This window comes from Gymnoscopelus microlampas, assembly GCF_963454915.1.
Source record: "Gymnoscopelus microlampas genome assembly, chromosome: 9".
In the NCBI taxonomy this organism is placed as follows: domain Eukaryota; kingdom Metazoa; phylum Chordata; class Actinopteri; order Myctophiformes; family Myctophidae; genus Gymnoscopelus; species Gymnoscopelus microlampas.
Window position 1 is genome coordinate 12,236,072 of NC_139946.1, and position 20,716 is coordinate 12,256,787.

General features: G+C 42.0%; 1 protein-coding gene across 1 annotated transcript in view; it reads left to right on the top strand.

Annotated features, from left to right (window-relative positions):
* Window positions 1–9,354: 9,354 nt before the first annotated feature.
* unc13a (unc-13 homolog A (C. elegans)) overlaps window positions 9,355–20,716 on the top strand; it is a gene marked incomplete at its 5' end in the record, with an annotated part of 66,910 nt that continues 55,548 nt past the window's right edge. The window contains 8 exon segments of the mRNA XM_084065960.1: window positions 9,355–9,397; window positions 9,841–9,870; window positions 10,288–10,387; window positions 13,260–13,377; window positions 14,875–14,998; window positions 15,342–15,412; window positions 16,032–16,086; window positions 20,296–20,325. Coding sequence (XP_083922086.1) covers window positions 9,355–9,397; window positions 9,841–9,870; window positions 10,288–10,387; window positions 13,260–13,377; window positions 14,875–14,998; window positions 15,342–15,412; window positions 16,032–16,086; window positions 20,296–20,325 — 571 coding nt within the window.

The window sequence follows — 20,716 nt, forward strand, 5'->3', positions numbered from 1 at the left end:
GTGTGCTCTACAGAACAAAACATGCTACTAAGTCTTATGTCAACCGCAGACCTAATATTATCAAAACCCTCAAAAAAGCATTGGCGATCTGAAGAGGGAGCCAATGTGAACCCTGGTTTTAAGGACTACAAACTATAGCACTCTGTTAGTTGCAGTTTTATAAAGAGATGTCTCTTCACTATTTAGGAGCTAGACTCAACATTAACAACATTGACTTCCAGTAGAGGGAGCTGTTAATCCACACCACACCAAAATGATAGCTGTTGAAACTGTGCAAGTCGAATCCTTGTATGTTCCAAGAATGCAATCCAAGTATGGTCCTTGTACTGTATGTATGGTATCCAAGTATGGTATAGAAAATGTATATGGTCATATAATTAGCCGTCATAATCTTAGTCATTATTTGGTCAGTTTGCCTTTTCAGTACCTATGAACTTGGACATTAACGCATTAAGACCTGGAACGCATCTGTGTCATTTTTTGATTTGAGCTAAAAAGCATTATTTTACACTTTCGCTATTCAAAAATAGCAGATCTACAAGCTCATAGCGTGGCACCGAGTGCCGCGCTACGAGCTTGCCAAATACATGTATAGCCATTTCCAAGTTTGTAGATGGTAGAGACAAAAGAAAGTTGGGCTACATACTCGCCTATAGGATTCCTTTTGTCAATATAAATTCATTTTAATACTGTAAAATAGGCTGCATTGGATATAGTCTTGTCCTGTTTATGCAAAGTGTGAACCTATGTTTTTTCCCTAGGCTGCTTCAGTGCTTACTACAAAAGTATGCATCTCCCCCTATTGCTCATTCAATTGAAGGGTCGTTTTAAATCAGTGGTTCTCAGTCTTTTTAGGATTAGGGCACACTTGAAAATTTCAAAAGGTTTCGCGGCCCACCCATCTGACCACTTAACATGGCAATCTGTTGGCTGCTGTGTTAAGTGGTCAGAAGGTTGGTCTGTGTGTATTTTCAGAGCATTTTTATTTGAATGATCAATCAATCGATTGTTTTCCGACCTGGATCAATGGAACTAACATAGCATACTTTAAGTTCTTATATGTATTAGTATCACAATGAAAACTCACTTTTTAAGGTTTAAAAAAAAAATACCATGATCTTGTTCTTTTTACATTAACCACTTAAACCCCAGCATCCCTATTGTGGGGAAAGCTTTCGCTGAAAATAGCAGATCGACAAGCTCGCGACACGTACGTTGTGAGCTTGTCGATCTGCTATTTTCAGCGAAAGCTTTCCACACACAATAGACAGAAAACAGAAAAGACGTTAGCATAGAGCCCTGAGGGTTCTCCGTTCAACCATGTGGGGTTTAAGTGGTACATTTCTATAAATATTGTTCTTATCATTAAAATCTTCATGTTTTGCCCGTTATTTTGGGGGCCCACTTGCAATTTCCCGGCCTGTTCAGAACGAATGTTTAAAATCAGTGGTTCTAAACCACTGGTCACCACCAGTGGACCAGCTAAATTAGTTAACATAGCGTCACAATCATTTTAACCACTTAGCTTTGGCTATTCCAAAATAGCAGATATACAAGCTCATAGCGAGCTTGTAGATCTGCTATTTTTGAAAGATTTTGAAAATGTGTGCATATCTTTGAATATATATATATATATATATATATATATATTTTTTTTTTTTTAAACAAACATTTTTAACTCAAATCTTTGCTTCTGGGGGGTCCCTGGCACAAAACATTTTCAGATGGGGGTCCGCGGCCAAATGTATATCAATTTAAGGGTCCTTAAGTTGGTATGAATAAAACCACTGTTTTAAATGATGATGATGACGGTATTGGGGTCAAACCATGTATTGAGGGGGTGGGAGATGCTCACACAACACAATCATCTGTTTCAGCGTCCAGCTCTGCCCCCCCTTTCATCATCATCGCCTTGACGTCATTTTCGTTAGCTGTCCACAGAGCGGTGGTGCTGAAGCTGAACAAGATGGCTGTGCGCTGGGGAGCAGAGAGCTGAAAACAAGAAGGCGGGGGGGAAACAGCTGTAAATTCACCCACATTTAGCCTACATAGTAAGCGGACAAGAGTCTCGGCACTGAGACTGTATTTTTGTAAAGGGTGACAAGCCACGGTAGCTGTAGGCAAGTAGCGACGGTAGGCACCTGCCCCCCACTTTACACTGTTCGGGTTGTATTGAAGTGATCAGCTGCTCAACGGGAGCCGGTGGAACGAACGATCAAGGCTTTAGGTTTAGGTTAAAGACATGTCATTGCTGTGTGTCGGAGGTGAGTACAATACATTCGAGTTTAAAATAATGTTGGACCACTTCTTGCTGGTTTCAAGTAACCTATTAGTAGCTTCAAGTCTTTTCAGCTCGTTGAGGGGAGAAATGTTTCAGATTATAGTTTAACGATTTGCACCGCGGGACTGAATGAATGAACGCATCCTACTTTTCGCTGGAGAAACGCCAAAATGACTCGGAAAAGGCAAACATCTGTAAAATATGGGATGTCATTATTTCAACCACGAGGTCTAATTTTAGCTTTGATTAAATGACTTGAATCAAACCTCTTCTGCTGAATGGAGTCGTAACAAGGTCTCTATCCAAGCTGGTTTAAATTACAACTGAATCAATGTTTGATTGGAATGCTGGTTGTGGTCGCATGGATAGCTTTGGGTAGTCACTGTAAAACACAGTAAAACAAGTTAGTTAGACTCACTTCACTCTCAGTTACCCCGCATTGTTCATGCTCTTTTTATGTGTATGAGTCGACATTACACTATCTGTGAATGGGCGTTTACTCTGTACGGTGTTGGGTTTCTTTCAGGCTCAGGCTGTCCTTCAACCACGTGATTGGCAATGAAACGTGTTGATTATTTCGTGTGTTGCTTTATAGTGATTGGCAATTTACGCAAAGTAAGCTACAACGTAAATTAACTCCCAAGATGCAGTTTGTGATGCTGTTTAATCAGTGTAGGCCTACTGTTAATGTCGTTTGTGAGGTCTTAGATGTAGCTACCATAGTTGTTTGTCTGAGATCTCTCTCTCTCTCTCTCTCTTTCTCTCTTTCTCTCTCTCTCTCCAGAGAAACATAGTAGCCTAAAGAAAGAGGTGCCAAGAGAGATTTGGTCTCCAGAGCTTAGACTTCTCTTACTGTATGTCCATTCTTAACCAGAAAGAGCAGAACAACACTATATCAGTGTGTGTAGCACTGTATTAGTCATAGAATTATACTTAATTCAAAACCAAGCCCATTTGTTTTAACTTTGTTGGCATTTATTTCATGAGATAAACCCAGATAACTACACACTCCTTCAAAACAGATGTGCTTGTGTTGCAGTAGTGGCTCTGAGCCTAATATCACCCCCGGCCAATTAAGGAACAATACTCTTTTAGCCTAATGGATAAGATGTTGGCTTTCCATGAGGAAGACCCGGGTTCAAATTCCGGTCATTACACTTGTTTGATGCCTCAGTTAGTTATACAATATTTGACCTGTGTAGCACTGCAGCATGGTAGCCTAGCCTGCTGTATAGCCCATGTTTACACAGTTTGTCATTTCACAAACTAAAAACAAAGCCTGTCAGCAAAATGACAGAGGGTCACTCCAAACAAGACAAGCCACATGCTTCCATTTTGGTACAAGAACCGTTTCCTCTCGTCTCTTTACAAAGTGTCCAGCTTTGTCAGACTGCCGAGCAGAAGAAATAGCGAAGCAGTATTTCCAGGGGCTTCTGTGGGTTTAATGAGAACTTGGAGGGGGCTTGTTGCATTTTGTTGCTGTCGGGCAGAAACCTTGTATATCTCGATATTTCAACTTTTTTCCGTAAATGAATACCTTACTTTGTCGTACAGAAGTGTCACACAAAAGTAGCAAAATATTGGTAATCTACAAGCTTAGAAGAATTTGGAAAAAGAAAACTGAAACTGAAAGTCTGTGGGTTTAAAAAAAATGGAACTCATGAAAAGTATTAACAGGAGCTTGTGATTAAATAATGACTACATTGGATCTCATTGGAACACAGGTTCTTTTTTCCCCATTTCCTAAAAAGTAACACCCGACGGCGACGATATGTGAGAGCTTGCCATGTTGCAGTCATCAGAGTGTTGGTGCCTTGTGCTGCACACACGCACACGCACGCACACGCACACACACACACACACACAGACGTCTGGATTGAGACACATCCTCCTAGTGGTCCCTTCATGTCCTGAAGCTTTGTTGTCATAGCAACCCCCAGTGGTGGGTTTTGGTCTCCGTTGTGCGTTTTCTCATTAGTTTAGTGTACACTAACACTTCACTATAGACCTTGAGCGACGCTGGTGTTATTGTCATATAATATGTCAGGTTTCTGACGTCTGTGAGGGGATATGACGAGAGCTGTTAACCTTCTTGGTCTGCGTGGTGAGATTCATGTGGACTGTTGTCGCTGACGGGCTTCAGAACAACCATAGAATTGCAATACAATATGTATGTACGCACTGTGTATGTTAGAAATACCGAGGAGGTTTTAGAACAACCATAAAAACAGCAGTATTTCACTGTCCTGTCGGAGTAAACCCTATACCGTCATTATATTGTATTGTTGAGTAAAGGACTTAGCTGTGATATGATGGGCAAAGTCAGAGAAACTGACCAAATAAGTTCAGTCGTGGTGATGCTATTCCTGCTCTGCCTTGTAGACACAGTGAAAGAGAGCAAGAGACTTTCGAGGTAACTGGAAAAATACACCCAACTCCCTCAGTTACTTTACAAACGCCTTTACAAACAATATTCTGAGAGAGACTGACCCTTATAGGAGACTTCTCCTCAACAATAACACCTTCACCTATACATGCATTATGCAAGCATCCGCTAGAGAGACTATTTAGATATGCATTTCGGATCATTAGCGAAGAATGTTGTGCATCTGACTACAGAGATGAATATGATTTAGAATTGATTTCTCCTTGGCCAGCACTGTTTCCTTCAGAGACATTAGCATATCAAACATACAGCTATTTTTGTGCACGAAGGACAAATGATGTTGTCTAGGAGTCTAGAAATTGTTGGATTTATCTGTCTTGTTAGTGTCTAGTGGACACTACCAATGTATGATGGTATAAGGCACACTATTACTTTGTGACTTTATGCTATCTTTATAACCCTTTATAATGGATTTCTTATTGGGACCAAGTTAGTGACTGTGAGATATGGGGCAGTTTTATGACTTGCAGATTCTAATCAATATTAATGTCAGTATATCCCCTCTGGCATATAGAGTATGTGACTTAATATTATCTGACTGGGAAGGCAATATGAAATTTGGGGTAATGACTTTTCAGTCTTTTCAAACTGAGGTGTGTGTGTGCGCGTGCGTACGTGCGTGTACATGTGTGTAATGTGTATGTGTTTGTATGTGCATTTTCTTAATCGTAATCTTGGAAATATTCTACGTCAGACTCGCTGCCGGCTTCAGGTTTATATTGTTCCTGCTGTCAGTACAGCTGCTCTGAGGTGTGGCTTAGTATGTGTTTGATTGGGAAATAAAAAGCCATTTAGCTCTTCTGAAACAACATGGCTGACTTTATTTGTCCAATTTCCCTACGCAAAGAAAGAGAAAATGAGATCCCATTATTGCCGTGGCCACGACTCAACATATTCTGTTGAGGGTTTGCAGGAAATATGTGCCACTACTCCACCCGACATACACCACCACCACCACCACCACCCCCCAATACCAAGCAAAGCTGGTTCCTGTGAGCTGAGAGTACCCCCACTCCCTTTTCCCACCCCCACACGGCACCCCCCTGCAAACCCCCTATCCACTCCCGTCACGCGAAAGTGGTTATTTTTAGTGTTGGGGATGCAGCTCACTCTGGCCAATGCTCGGCTGCACAGACAGAGATTAATGGAGCACGAGGGAAAGCGATAGAAAGCGGAGCACACGTGCTCTCCTTCCACATGGCAGGAGGAGAGCGTAGGAGTGAGGGAGTGAGCGGGGAGGGCGGACGAGAGAGAGAGAGAGAGAGAGAGAGAGAGTGAGAGCGGGAATCCAGAGCGGGTGGGGAAGGTGAGGGGAGTAGTGCGTGTGTGTGTGTGTGTGTGTGTGTGTGTGTGTGTGTGTGTGTGTGTGTGTGTGTGTGTGTGTGTGTGTGTGTGTGTGCGTGTGCGTGTGTGTGAGAAATAAAAGACAACTGGCAGCAGGGAGTGGGTTGGGAGGTGTTGAGGAATTGATGTTGGAGCTTCTCTGAATTAGCCTCCGTAAGCAGCAGGAGGGTGAAAAGAGATCTCTCATTTGAGCAGCTCTTTTGTCAACTGTGTACAGCAACCCCCCCCCCCCCCCCCCCCCCAACCACCCGCCCAGCGCCCACCCACCAGTAACTGCTTTGTAATTGTAAGGCAGCTTGAATATAAGGAAGGGGGGATTTTGCTTTGCAATCAGCAAAGGATTCACATCGACTACATCGTGACTGTGAGATATGGTGTACTGTAGTTTGATGACTGGCACATTCTAATCCATATTAGAATGTCTCTTCCACCTGCTTCACTCATCAGGAGGATGTACTGATGATAAGCATTGTCCTAAGGGGGTCTTTAGTGGCGATACTATTTTTGGAAGTCCCCGTCGCTGAAAGGGGAAGCGGTCCAGAAAAATCCTCTCCATTAACCCATTAAGACGCATCTGTGTCATTTTTAGATTTGAGCTAAAAAAGCGTTATTTTACACTTTGGCTATTCAAAAAATAGCAGATCTACAAGCTCATAGCGCGGCACTACGCGCTATGAGCTTGTAGATCTGCTATTTTTGAAAAATCGAGAACATTTTTTGAATATATATATATTTAAAGTGAACATTGTAACTCAAATCTTTGCTTCTGGGGGTCCCTGGAACAAAATCTTTAGAGATGGGGGTCCATGGCCAAATACATATGATTCCTGTCCTTGACATTAAAAAGTTTGAAAACCACTGACATAGAAACATACGTTTTTTTCAAAAAACTCTTAGGATTTAGAAGACATTTTGTAGAATCGGAACCTCAGGTCTTAATGGGTTAAATCAATTCATTCAGGCTATACCATCAACAAGCAGATCTATAAGCTCACAACGCGTCACGTTCGTGACGCGTTGTGAGCTTGTAGATCTGCTATTTACTGAGCACGACACCGGCACGCAACTATGTATAAATCAGGCTTTAACCCCCAGCTCCCCGGGTGCTGTACTGTGGAGTGTGGAGCTAAGCTGACAGGACACAAGCGGACTGCTTGGGAGGCGTAGTTAAGCTTCTGTTTATGGAGCAGCCGGTCAGTAGGTCAGGAGGAGTATCACTTTTCTGGTGCCCTCTAGGTCTCTGCCAATGTCCTGTTTGGATGTCAAGCAGTGTGTGTGTGGTGTGTCTGAAGACACTGCACTGCCAGTGTCACAGCCCTGTCCACAGAGAAGTGGCTTCTGAGGAGGTTCCCCACGGATTTTTTTAATTTCTTCTATCATTCTTTCATTTTTGTTTTTGTTTTTAAAAACATTTTAAAATAGTGATCTAAGCTCGACGCGTTGTGAGCTTGTAGATCAGCTATTTTTACTATCTTTTTCACTAGCTTATAGATCTGCGAGCATATAGATCTGCTTATAGATCTTCTATTTTGTGAGACACTGTTATGAAGAACTAGGGCATTCATTTACTAAAAAAATATAAAACGAAATGCAGATATTGGAGGTTTCATGCCCGACAGCATGCCGCTTCAGTGAAAATATCCAGGGTTTAAAAACCAGGGCTTTGAATATTAATGCCTCACTGTACATGCAACGGGGGTGCATGGAATTGGTGGGACACAGGGTCAAATCAATAATGAATGGGGATTTATTTGGCTTAAAATGTTACTGTTACCTCCAGAGGTCCAGTGTTGATGATAGTGGCGGTCACACCTTAACAGAGATGATCCTATTGTGTCACACAAACTGTGCTACAGCGCACGTATTTAATCCTAACAGTTTTCTGAAAAATGTATGTTGCTATATCATATGGTTCTCAAACCTTTTCATGTGAAGGACCCCCAAAATAATGTGTATTTAGCCGCGGTCCCCCATCTAAAAAATATTTTGTTCCAGGGACCCCCAGAAGCAAAGATTTGAGTCAAAAATGTTTGCTTAAAAAGAATATAAATATATATTCAAATATTTGCAAAATCTTTCATGATGTTTCCAAAATAGCAGACCTACAAGCTCGGCACAAAGTAGATCTGCTATTTTTGAATAGTCAAAGTATAAAATAATGGTTAAAGTGGTTAAAATGATTGTGATGCAATATTAACTACTTTTTCTCGGGACCAATAATTTCCCGGACCCCATTTGAGAACCAATGTGCCATATACTGTATATATAGCTCAAAAGGGAGAGATACCCGCACACTGCAACTTGCACGTTCCAAGAGAATATTTAGTAGATGTAACAACGTTGTTATATCTAATGAATATCGGGTATCTCTCCCTTTTTGATTTTATACTGTTTATCGCTTACGCACCTGCTCTGAGAGTGACTGGGTGTGTGGAAGTCTTTTCCACTATATACTGTATAGCTAAAATCTCAGACACAGATGCTTTCCTGGATCAAAACACCCTATTGCTCTGTGAAAGAACGGATACTCCACAGAGCGTGCCCAAGCACAACCCTTTCTCTAGCTAGTCTCTTTCACCTGTGCTAACAACAGCCTTCCAGGCCCTTCAGACTGGCTCTGCATGGGAGGTCCTGACATCTATATCGCTGCCTTTGATATTGAGATTGTGGCATTCTGCACTATAACAAGAAAGGAGGACTAGGCTAACTAGAGCTGACCCATCCTCCTCCCTCTGAAATGCCAGGCTTCTGTCAATCACCAGTCAACCATGCATGCATGCATGCGCATAGGCTTGAGGCAGAGGCATGTGTCCGTTACAGCAGGGGTGGGCAACTTTGATGACGGAGAGGGCCACTATATTTCCACACTCACTCCGGAGGGCCACGTTGCATATACTGGCGGGCCATTCTATGCCACACAAAAGTAGCAAAAATTGCCGATCTACAAGCTCAAAACGCGTCGAAGTGCGGCACGTTATGAGCTTGTAGATCTGCTATTTTTGCTATTTTTGACTATTTTTTTATTGGAAAAGTAACATTTTTTATTTTATTTCAAATGCATTTAGTTATACTTATGTTAACTTTATGAACCTAAATACAAAGACATTAGACATAAAAAAGACAATAGAATTTTAATACTAGTCTTTAAGCTACTGATATAGACTGGAGTACATTAAAGCGGGTCATGTTAGCATGTTTGGAATTGTAACAGCTGAACTCAATAATTGATCAGTATTCCGATATTAACCTGCGGGCCGCATTAAGTGAAGGTTGGGCCGGCACCATGTATGCGTTACAGGGAAAGAGGCACAAGAAGATGTTAGACGGTCCAATGTTTGTCTGCTCCTATAGTGTCACCAAGACAACTTTCTCTACAGTTGTTTTTACTGTAAATAAATATATTATATAAAATCATATACAGTATATATTATGTAAGATATGGCAATTGTGGTTCTGAATGTGAGTGTGATTGTAATTCCAGTTGCAAGCCTGCAACTGTTGTACTATAGTCCCCTGGAATAATGTCATATTTTCAGAATAGATTCAGATGAATATTCATATACTGTGTCAAGATTTCCGCTTGAAATCTTTGAGAGACTAACGACAGCATTAAATTACTAAAAGATGATGAAGATTTGACTGCTTGTTTTATGTAACAAAACACTCATCTGAAAGTGGAAAAACACCACATAACGTCAGAAGAAACAGATTGATTGTTTTACTCTTAAAGCCCATTGTGACCATTGTTTCCTCTGTATCTGTCTTGCAGTGAAGAAAGCCAAGCTCGATGGACCCCAAGGTAAGTTCTCTTTCTTTACTGTGAAGGCTATAGGTGATGAGTGACGTTGCCATCAATGCCATGTTTAGGTCCACCAATATATAATAGGATGATGGACCTTTGGTTGTTTGGTACATTTACTCACAATGTCATTGACTTCTTCTGATGTACTGCTACATCTTTCAATTGTATCGATGTAATGATTGGTTAAAGCGTTGAGTGATGCTTGATGTTAACAGGTGGCACGCAATCAATGTGAACATGTTGATTTGTTTAAAGAGGGTGTTTTCCCCATTGTCACTTCAGACTGATGAGTGCAAGCTCCAATAAACGTCACTAGGCATTCAGTGGGTGCTATATTTAACACGGAAACACACACACTCACACAGAGTGGCGTTAACAGTGACATTTCTGCTTTTCTTGTCTTTTTTTTGACAGAGAAATTTAACACTTACGTGACGCTGAAGGTACAAAATGTCAAGAGCACAACCATCGCCGTGCGTGGCAGTCAGCCATGCTGGGAGCAGGACTTCATGTTGTGAGTCACCTGCATCAATCATTTCCTCCACTTTTCTATTTCAGTGCTTTTAAAACTTTTTCATGTCAAGGACCCCTGGGAGTCCCTGGACCCCACTTTCAGAACCTCTGTTGATGAATCATCTTCAGGGATGCAACTTTTTAGGCTTTTACCAAGAATCCTATTCATTTATAATAGAAATAAGTAGTTGCAACAATCAGCATTCCCTGCCTTTTGGTCTTCTTCATTTCCCTGCTGTTTCATACTTTGCCATTCTTCAAATCTATTCAAGTTATTTTATGTTGTTCTCTGAAGTTTACTGGGAACTCATTTTAAACAAGCTTAGTGCTTTTATGAGTTATCCAGTTTAGTAGACCTTGTATTGTGAATTGTACTTCCATGTACTGTTTCTCATGTCTTACTAAATAAAGTACATCAATCAATCAATCACAATACTGTAAATTACTCAGCATTTTAAAGTCAAGGACCTTTAAAAAAACATGATTTCGATCTGCAAATCAAACCTTTTGATGATTTATGATGAAATACTAGCTGTTCAAATTACTGATGACTAATTCATGCAGAGAGATTCACTTCACACAGAGAGAACTCCGCTGTCACATCAGTGGCTCTAGTGCAGGGTACACAGATGTTTTTTATTTTATGCTTCCCAAAAAAAAGTCTGTTTACAGGAGATGCCACAAATGTGTGGGTGTATTGAACTGCTCCAGCAGACTTCAGAGGCTAGATCAGTTTTAGAAGTTTTCAACCCCATCATCACCATCTCTTAACTGCTGATAAGAGCTGGAAGTTGCCCAAGCAGAAAAACTTTCCCAAAGCTGAACAGATAAAGAAAAATGGCATCTCCTCCTTTCCTCCTCTTTTTTTAGTAGACATTCAACTGCTGAAACCCATCACAAAAGAAAATGCAGTTCTACCCCCCTCCCATCCTCTTCCTCCCTAGGCTCTTTCTTTCTCTTTCTCTCTCTCTGTCTCCCATCCACCTATCTTCCCCCTTTCCTCTTCTATGAAGGCACAGCCCCAAGTCAGCCATTTGCCAGATTACCTCCCTGGCTCTCAGAGAAAGAGAAAGATGTGTTTTCATATCAGAGCTGTCTATTATTAGGATTTGATTCACTTGGGAGAGCAGAGTGCACATTGTGTTTGCCCAGCTCAGTATGGGAAGAGATATTGAAAATGCTTTGAGGAGTAATATTATTGATTTAGACCCGACTGTAGCTATAATAATATAACGTTGCTGTTCGGCAGAAACCTTGTATCTCCATATTTCACAGTGTCGCACAAAAGTAGTGAAAAAAGAGGCTCAGAGGTCCCATTTGTCAGGGCTTTTGGAAATATGTGTTTCCCAATCTCCACGTTTGAACTTTTTATGATTTCTTTCGTAAATGTAGGCCCTACTTGATCATACTACAGTGTCACACAAAAGTATCAAACTGGCAGATCTACATGCTCAAAACGTGTGGCATCGCGACATCGTTTTGAGCTTGTAGATCTGCTATTTTTGTCTCCGCCAGGCCGAAGGTATGGCCGAGACCTTTTGCACCGTGAACAGCTAATCTCCGGCACCGTTGGCCCGATCGCAATGTGCACTCCCTGGATGCCAGAGCAGAACCTCTGGCCCGAAGTTTTCAGATCGGCCTATTATAGCGCCACCAGGAGGCCAATTTTGATATTACTCCTACTTTCAGATTGTTCATATTCCATCCTGATTGGCTAAGATTGGCTTCTAAAGTTTGCAGGAGTGCTCCGTTTTGAACAAAATGCCTCAAATCATGAACACAGCGTGCGAGTGGCGTGAAACTTTGCACGGCCAAGGAAGAAATGCCACCCTACATTTATCAAATCGGCCTTATGGTAGCACTATAACAGGCCGATTGCACATGACTATTATCTCTACAGTCATGTGATCAAGACCGATCTGTCCGATTTTTCATATTCCATCCTGATTGGCGAATTTCGAACATTGCTGGCCCGCAATAACCTACCTGACCTGGCGGAGACCTGTGCTCCGAGGAGCACTCTTTCTAGTTGAATTTGTAACATTAACAGTTTTGGACATGAGGTTTCCACCCGACAGCAGCGATATCGTCTCTGTCGGGTGAAACAAAACTGTTACTTTTCAGGATTCCAATTCAAAAACAGCAAAAGTAGCAGATCTATAAACTCAAAACGTGTCGCTTGCAGATCTACTTTTGTGTGATGCTGTAGTATGATCAAGTAGGGCATTAATTTACACACAAAAAAAGTTAGAATATTGAGATAAGAGGTTACCACCGGACAGCAACAACATGGTATTTTAACTATTAATAGGGCGTTTCATTCATAATGTATTCCTGTACGTTTGGGTCTCTGTCTCTCTCTCTTTAATTGGAACTTCATGCTGAGTGACTCAGTCACCTCTCTCAGCAGATTGCATCGTAGCGTATATCCATCCCAGGGGTTGAGTACAACTCCTGATGGCATTCCTGTCCAAGGCATTTCACTACTATTAGGCTTCAGCATCTCCTCCCCCAACACGCACGCACGCACGCACGCACGCACGCACGCACGCACGCACGCACGCACGCACGCACGCACGCACGCACGCACGCACACACTTGCTGTGTATAACATTATTCTCAGTACTTCATTCTCCTGATACATTTCTCTCAATCTCTGGTAGTCCCTCTTCTTGATAAAACAACACACCTTACACTTATTTTCCTTGGGAGAATTGTGATATGTACCAAGGTCTCTCTCTCTCTCTCTCTCACTCTCTCTGTCTCTCTCTGTGCATCTCTCTCTCTCTCTCTGTGCATCTCTCTCTCTCTCTCTCTCTCTGTGCATCTCTCTCTCTCTCATATATGCCTCTGTATACCTCTGTCCTCTGCAGTGAGATAAACCGGCTGGATCTGGGCCTTACGGTGGAGGTGTGGAATAAAGGCCTGATCTGGGACACCATGGTGGGCACCTTATGGATCCCCCTGCGCAATATACGACAGTCCAATGAGGTACACACACACACTCTCTCTCTCTCTCTCTCTCTCTCTCTCTCTCTCTCTCTCTCTCTCTCTCTCTCTCTCCCTCTCTGACCTGGTTATGATTCTGCCCCCCCCCTCCCCAACCCTCCCTGGATGATGGATGATAGGTACATGTGCACCCCAATACCGAACTGATTTCAAAGCAGCTGTGAAAACGTGATCCATTGTATTTGCACTTCAATAAAGCTCATCATCATCATCTCATCATCGGAGAGTTCTCGCAAGTTGTGTGATACCAGTATTTGCACTGACCGTACCTTTGTACAGTTTAGTTTGAATATGTTTATTTAGTCTTTCCATTACGAGATTCTCTGGGTTCATAAGCGTGAACTGGAAGCCTTATATGAGAGCAATGTGCAAACTGCAGGTTATGAACTAATAAAGGGCCATGACCAGTAACGTTAAACAAATAAAGATGACTGATTAATTCTGTCAATTAACGTACACGAAATTGTATTAAATTGTATAATGAATGGAATATTCCATTTTAATTTGCATGTAACCAGCTAAATAGAATTACAACCCGAGTAAGTAAGTAGTGATTAGATGACTATGAGCTTGGAAACACAGTCTGTGTCTTATTGATTTACCAATTTGGCATAGCTCAAGTTTCACTTAAAGCTGTAATCCGTAAAATCTACGTCGGTATGTCCTTCCCGGGATATCCGGGACACTGACACCGAAACTGGAATAACCGCTTTCTCAGGGGAGATATTGCTTTGTTGAGCTGCAGGCAATGCCAATCGTCAGTAGTGTTTCTACCTGCAGATGTACAAGTTATATTGTATTAACATACTCTACCATAGGCTACAGATAAAAATACAAATAATGTTTAATCCCATTAAGACCTGAGGCCGATTCTATACAATTTATCATACTCTATATACCATGCAGATAAAGATACAAATAATGTTTTATTCACATACAAAAAAAAAGTTCTGTATTGCATCTTTAAGCTTTACAAAAGATCTGACACACCTAAAGGGTAACATTTCTCTTTTCTCTCTTTCCTCTTTCATGTATGCAAAGTACCACACTTTCAGCATGACAACACTTGACATTCAGTAGTACTTTTACCCAACGTGCCTTACAAATACCATGGATGTATAACGTTTTTTTTTGGGTGGAGCTAGATAACGCACTAAACTTATAAAAGTTTCAGTTTCGGACTGGATGCTGCCTGTTTGAAGAGAGAGAAGAAAAATATAAAGAGATGGGTAGATCTCAAAGGAATATCTTAACCACACTCATTATCATTTAGGGACTTTTATTAATACAATGTAGGCTGCTGTATTTATTTAAAAAAAGATCCTACTTTAGCACAGTATTATGTTAATTTAATATGAATAATTATTTAAATATTACAATTTAGCAAAGACATGTTTATCTTAGATGCTGTGTAGGCCTAACTGTGTCTACCTATCTCTCCCCTGTGTGTGTCTGTCTGTCTGTCTGTCTGTCTGTCAGGAGGGCCCGGGCCAGTGGTTGACCATGGACTCCAACGTGATCATGGCTGAGAACGAGATCTGCGGAACCAAAGACCCCACCTTCCACAGGGTGCTGCTGGACACCCGCTTTGAACTGCCACTAGGTTAGCCCCATTCATACACAGTAAAACACTGCACTGTTCCTTTAACTCAGAGAGTGTATACATGGAGCCAATTTATACTAAGCTACTAAGTTTAGTATTTCACTTTATTATATTTTAGTATCAAGCTCTTTCATAACTTAGTGTTATAATGTGTCTTCCTGTCTGCGTTTGTCTCATTGTTTGCTGTCGTTTTTAATTATTGTTCGCTCGACCTCACAGTAAATGAGGGTAATAACCCCCAGTGCCTTTCAAGCATAAATAAAGCTTTGAATGAATGAACTTACAGTACCTTTTTTTTTAACCTAAGTGTGTGTGTTTGACAATGTGTCGTTGTGTCCTGCAGACATTCCAGAGGAAGAAGCCAGATACTGGGCCAAGAAACTAGAACAACTAAACGCCATGAGAGACCAAGATGTAAGGACGTCGACTTCTCACTCCCTTTTTGTTTCATCTCATCGCCTTCTATCCGCTCTCCTTTACTCTTTCTCCACCACGCCTTCCTTTCTCTCTTAACCCATTAAGACCTGGAACGCATCTGTGTAATATTTTTGATTTGAGCTAAAAAGCATAATTTTACACTTTGGCTATTCAAAAATAGCAGATATAGCGCGGCAGATGGGGGTCCGCGGCCAAATACCTATCATTTTGGGGGTCCTTGACATGAAAACGTTTGAGAACCACTGATATAGAAACATGCGTTTTTCAGAGAACTGTTGGGATTTGGAAGACATTAGCTAAGAATCGCCCTCAGGTCTTACTCCGTTCCCACTGCCTCCACCTCTTGTCCTCATTCTAACCATTCTCCGCTCCATCGAGTCTCAATATTCTCCCATCTCACACATCCTCTCTCTCTCTCTCTCTCTCTCTCTCTCTCTGTAATTGCACTCTATTGGAAAAATGTATCGATAACGATTTTTCTTTCTCCCTCTTTTTTTGCGAGCAGTCGATACTTTTGCTAGTAATTTGTCTTGGCAGAAGTGGCAGGCCTTGTGTATTCTGACCTGTTGCTGTTGTTGTGATCTTGTTGTTTCAGTACGCCTACCAGGAGCAGCAGGAGAGACCGCTACAAGCCCCGTCTACACAGTGCTGTGAGTGTCTCCCCATCAAACTTTTGAATTTGAATCCTGAAAAGTAACAGTTTTGGACATATTTGGAGGTTTCCACCCGACAGAGACCATCAATGTTATATTGATATCGATATGGAACTATATATCGTCTGGGAGTTTTGGATACCGGTATCTTAATATCATGATGATAGAGATTTGTTCTTATCACCCTTATGAGATTCAGATTAATTTCACAGAGATCATAAGAAAACTTCAGGGACACAGTCAGCCATTGAGTGTAATGAAATATCTTGGAAGGATGGAAGGTCACAGTAACACAGGTGGCTCATCGGGGTACCTCTCTCTCGTGAGAGACGGAAAAAGACTGGGCTTTAACAGGACCCGTTATCAGTTTGGTAATATAAACAATGACATGTCGGGCACGGTGGCGCAGTCGGTAGCGCTGTCGCCTCACAGCTAGAAGGTCCTGGCTTCGATTCCCGCCAGGGACGCTGTGGGCGCTGGGGGCGTGTTCTCTCCTCCACGTCATCGGCGCCCATACCCTAGGTGGGGTTGGTGAAAGGGCCTACTCTGTGTGGAGTTTGCATGTTCTCCCCGTGTCTCCTAGGGTAGTTAATACCCTCACAAAAACATGTAGTAATCCTGGTCACTATACTGCCTCCCCCTGGTCAGCCGGGGCGCCTGATGGAGGAGAAGGGAACTGGTTGGAATAACGTGTTCCTTCCACGCGCTATGTCCAAGCAGGGAAACTCCCCCCTGTCGGGTGATAAGAAGCGGCCTGCTTGCTCCTCATGCATTGAAGGAGGCTTGAGCTTCAGCTTGGGCTCTCCCTAGGCTGGCAGAGGGTAGGTAGTGCCCAGGATTACATAGGCAATTGGCAGTGGGTGAAAAAATGTGGGTTACAAAATCGTGGGACAAAAATTATAGAAAAAAACAAAAAAAACAATGACATGTCATAGGCCTACACATGAGCATCCGACCGTCGGAGGTGGAATCCTGCCGTTGGCGGAGAGTGATGATGTAGTTGATGGAGTCAGATGGCAGATGAAGATGATGGTGGTAGATAATGATGAAGGTGACCCAGCATCCGAATGTCTGAGTCAACACTTTGGCCTCGGTTCTTGACCGGTCACTCAGTGGCACTGAAAGAAGTGTTATTGTATCGAGGGACACAGAGTTGTAGTGGGCTGATTTTTTTCCCCCTTCTAACTAGCAATATTATGACAGAGAGAAAATAGGAGACTCCTTGACATTATTATATGAACTTGACATTTAGGCAGGACAGAGATGACACTAGACAAATAATTATTACAAAAACACATCATCACATGATATGGCACAAGTGTTGTCTTTTCTTGGTTTTCTTACTCCCATGTTCCCCTTCAACATTTCTGAATATTTTTCCACGCCTGACACCTCTTCCTACGTTGTCCCGCCTCTCTCCCCCTCGTACTGACACGCCCCCTTGTCGTCACTGCCGGGCATAAACCTTGTATGTCCGAAACCGTTACTTTTCAGGAAGTGAAAAAAATAACTTGTGTTCCAAAGGATCCAATGTAGTTATTATGATTTAGTCACAAGGTCCTGTTAATACTTTTCATTGGTTCAATATTTATAAAACCCACAGACACACATAACCACATATTTGCTTAAAACCTGCTCATCTCATCTGTTAAAAAACAGATGAGATGAGCTTGTAGATCCTGCTATTTTTGATACTTTCGTGAGACACTCGTATGCAACCAAGTAGGGCAATAATTCACAAAAAAACGAAAAAAGCATAAAAAAATCAAATATGGGGATACAAGCTTTCAGCCCGAGAGCAATGTCATGTTTTTACTCTCCTCCTTCCCATGACTCATTGAAAACAAGATTGGAGGGGGGGGGGGGGGGGGGGGGGTTCGGTTGACAGGGAGATGAAGTTAAAGTGACTTTGAGTGTGTCAAGCGTCAATCGACATTGGGTACTTAGAAAAGCACTATATAAATCTGAGCTATTATTTTTATTATTATAAGGATGGTGGGAGGGAGACAGCTAAAGCTGACAGGACAATTGGTTGCCCACTGTGTGATGATTGAGGCGCTGTGACTAGGCCTACTCTACAGACAGCCTTTTTGGAGCTGGCAGCGCCTGTCTGCCATGCATGCAGTGTTGATTTCGTCGACTAAAACTATGACGAAAAATGTTCGTCGACTACCTTTTTTCACTGACGAAAACTACATTAAAACTAAATTAAAACCAAGCTACGATGACTAAAACTAAGACTAAATATATATCGACAATTTCGTCAACAAATAAAAACTAGACTAAAATGAGTTAGGGAGGGACGAGTGGAGAAGAGATCCAGTACAACTAAAAGACAAGTCATTTTATGTTTGGTTGCGCTCGGGTGTTGCATGCTGAAAATAGCAGATCTACAAGCTCAGAACGCGTCGCGGTGCGACGCGTTGTGAGCTTGTAGATCGGCTATTTTCAGCATGCAACCACTTGTAAAATCAGCCATTACAACACCATCAGGGCGCCGCCAACATTTTTCGAACATTTTAGTCGACTAAATCAACTGTAGATTTAGCCGACTATAATCTTATGATATTTAGGCGACTAAAACTAGACTAAACTAAAACATTTCACATGACTAAAATAGGGCTAAAAAACTAAATGGAATTTGATTCAAAAGACTATGACTAAAACTAAATCAAAATTTTGCTGTCAAAATCAACACTGCTGCCATGATGCATTTCTATGGTAAAGGTGCGTTGGAGCGTATAGGTGCTAGATGTGTGATGGATGGGAGGTGACATACACAGACGCCCAAACCCACTGTCTGTCTGTCTGTCTGTCTGTCTGTCTGTCTGTCTGTCTGTCTGTCTGTCTGTCTGTCAGCCTGTCTGCCTGCTGACGATGACAGGATGGGGCGCAGGTGGAGGAGGGTGTATGGTTAAAATCTGTGGATGTGTGCACGGAGACTTGCTTGGCGGAGTGGGTGGCACAGGTGTGTGTGTGTGTGTGTGCGCGTGTGTGTGCGTTGCGTGTGTGCGTGTGTGCGTGTGTGCGTGTGTGTGTGTGTGTGTGTGTGTGTGTGTGTGTGTGTGTGTGTGTGTGTGTGCGTGTGTGTGTGTGTGTGTGTGTGTGGAGGGCATGACTGTGCATCTATGGTTCTGCTGTGCTTTGACTGTGACTCACACGATGGCCCAGTTCTTAACAGGCTGTGAGTAATGGCCTGTTTCTGTCTGTGGCTGTGCTTTACTAATCATCACCTCCTGGACCCCCTGGCTGTTCATGGCCAGAAAGTTTTACTGTCCTTCCCCACTGACACGTGTGTGTGTGTGTGTGTGTGTGTGTGTGTGTGTCTTGTGATGAACACAGTGTGTGATTATAGATAGCGGCAGTGAGGTAGTGTTGATTTTGACAGCAATTTTGTATTTAGTTTTAGTCATAGTCTTTTGAATAAAATTCCATTTAGTTTTAGTCATATTTTAGTCATCTGAAATGTTTTACTGTTAGTAAAAAAAAATGAGTCGACTAAATTTCATGAGATTATAGTCGACTAAATCTACAGTTGATTTAGTCGACTAAAATGTATTGTGTCGGTGCCTTGATGGAGTCGTAATGGCTGATTTTACACTTGGTTGCATGCTGAAAATAGCCGATCTACAAGCTCACAACGCGTCGCAACGCGACGCGTTGTGAGCTTGTAGATCTGCTATTTTCAGAGCACAACACCTGAAAATGAGGTTTAGTTCTACATGGATCTCTTCTCCACTAGTCCCTCATTTTAGTGTAGTTTTTATTTTTGACAAAATTGTCAATATATTTAGTCTTAGTTGTAGTCATCATAGCTTAGTTTTTATTTTGTTTTTATTTAGTTTCCGTCAGTGAAAAAAGGTATTCGACGAACATTTTTTGTCATAGTTTTAGTTGACGAAATCAACACTGCAGTGAGGCAACATCATTGTGGGAATACTAGGAATAGTGTATGCTCCCCCAAAAATGTCTGTGCACAGCCCTGAGATACAGAGACAGACAGAGAGAGACAAAGTACTAGTCAAAGACTGGAATGAGAGAGAGAGATTAACTCTCTTGGATTGTCCGTATGGGTTTACACCCTAAAAACATGACTCTGAATCTCTCACTCATTCTGGCGTGTTTGAACCTGCCCGTAGGACCCTTTCAGATGTTTAATTTATGGCCCAAACCTAATTTTATCTTATTTCCTCTGTGTCCTTGTAGGTAACTGGAGCCTGTGGGGAGATCAGCAAAGTAAGTTTCTTTCACAAGTTTCTGCTATTCAACCCGGGAATCATGTTGTGTTTGTCTGTGTCTCACCTAATTTATTACAGTCTTCTTTTCTGTGTGTTCCCTCTTGTGACCAAACTCATATCAGCTCGTATTAGTATTCTGCCAAGGGGTGTGAGAGACAATACAGCCTCACAGAGTTGAATCAATCACACGGAAATAAAGCATAGCATGAACACATGCCCTACTGCCAGTCTGCCACTATAGTGAACCAAGACAACGAGTATTTTTGCAGAGAGTTTTTCTGTTTTGGCATCGCCTACTTCAGGGGTCTTCGACGTTTTCAGGCCAAGGAAAACGTTGAAGAACCAAATGATTTGGTTCCATTTGTATACTCTCAGTATAGAGCTTATGG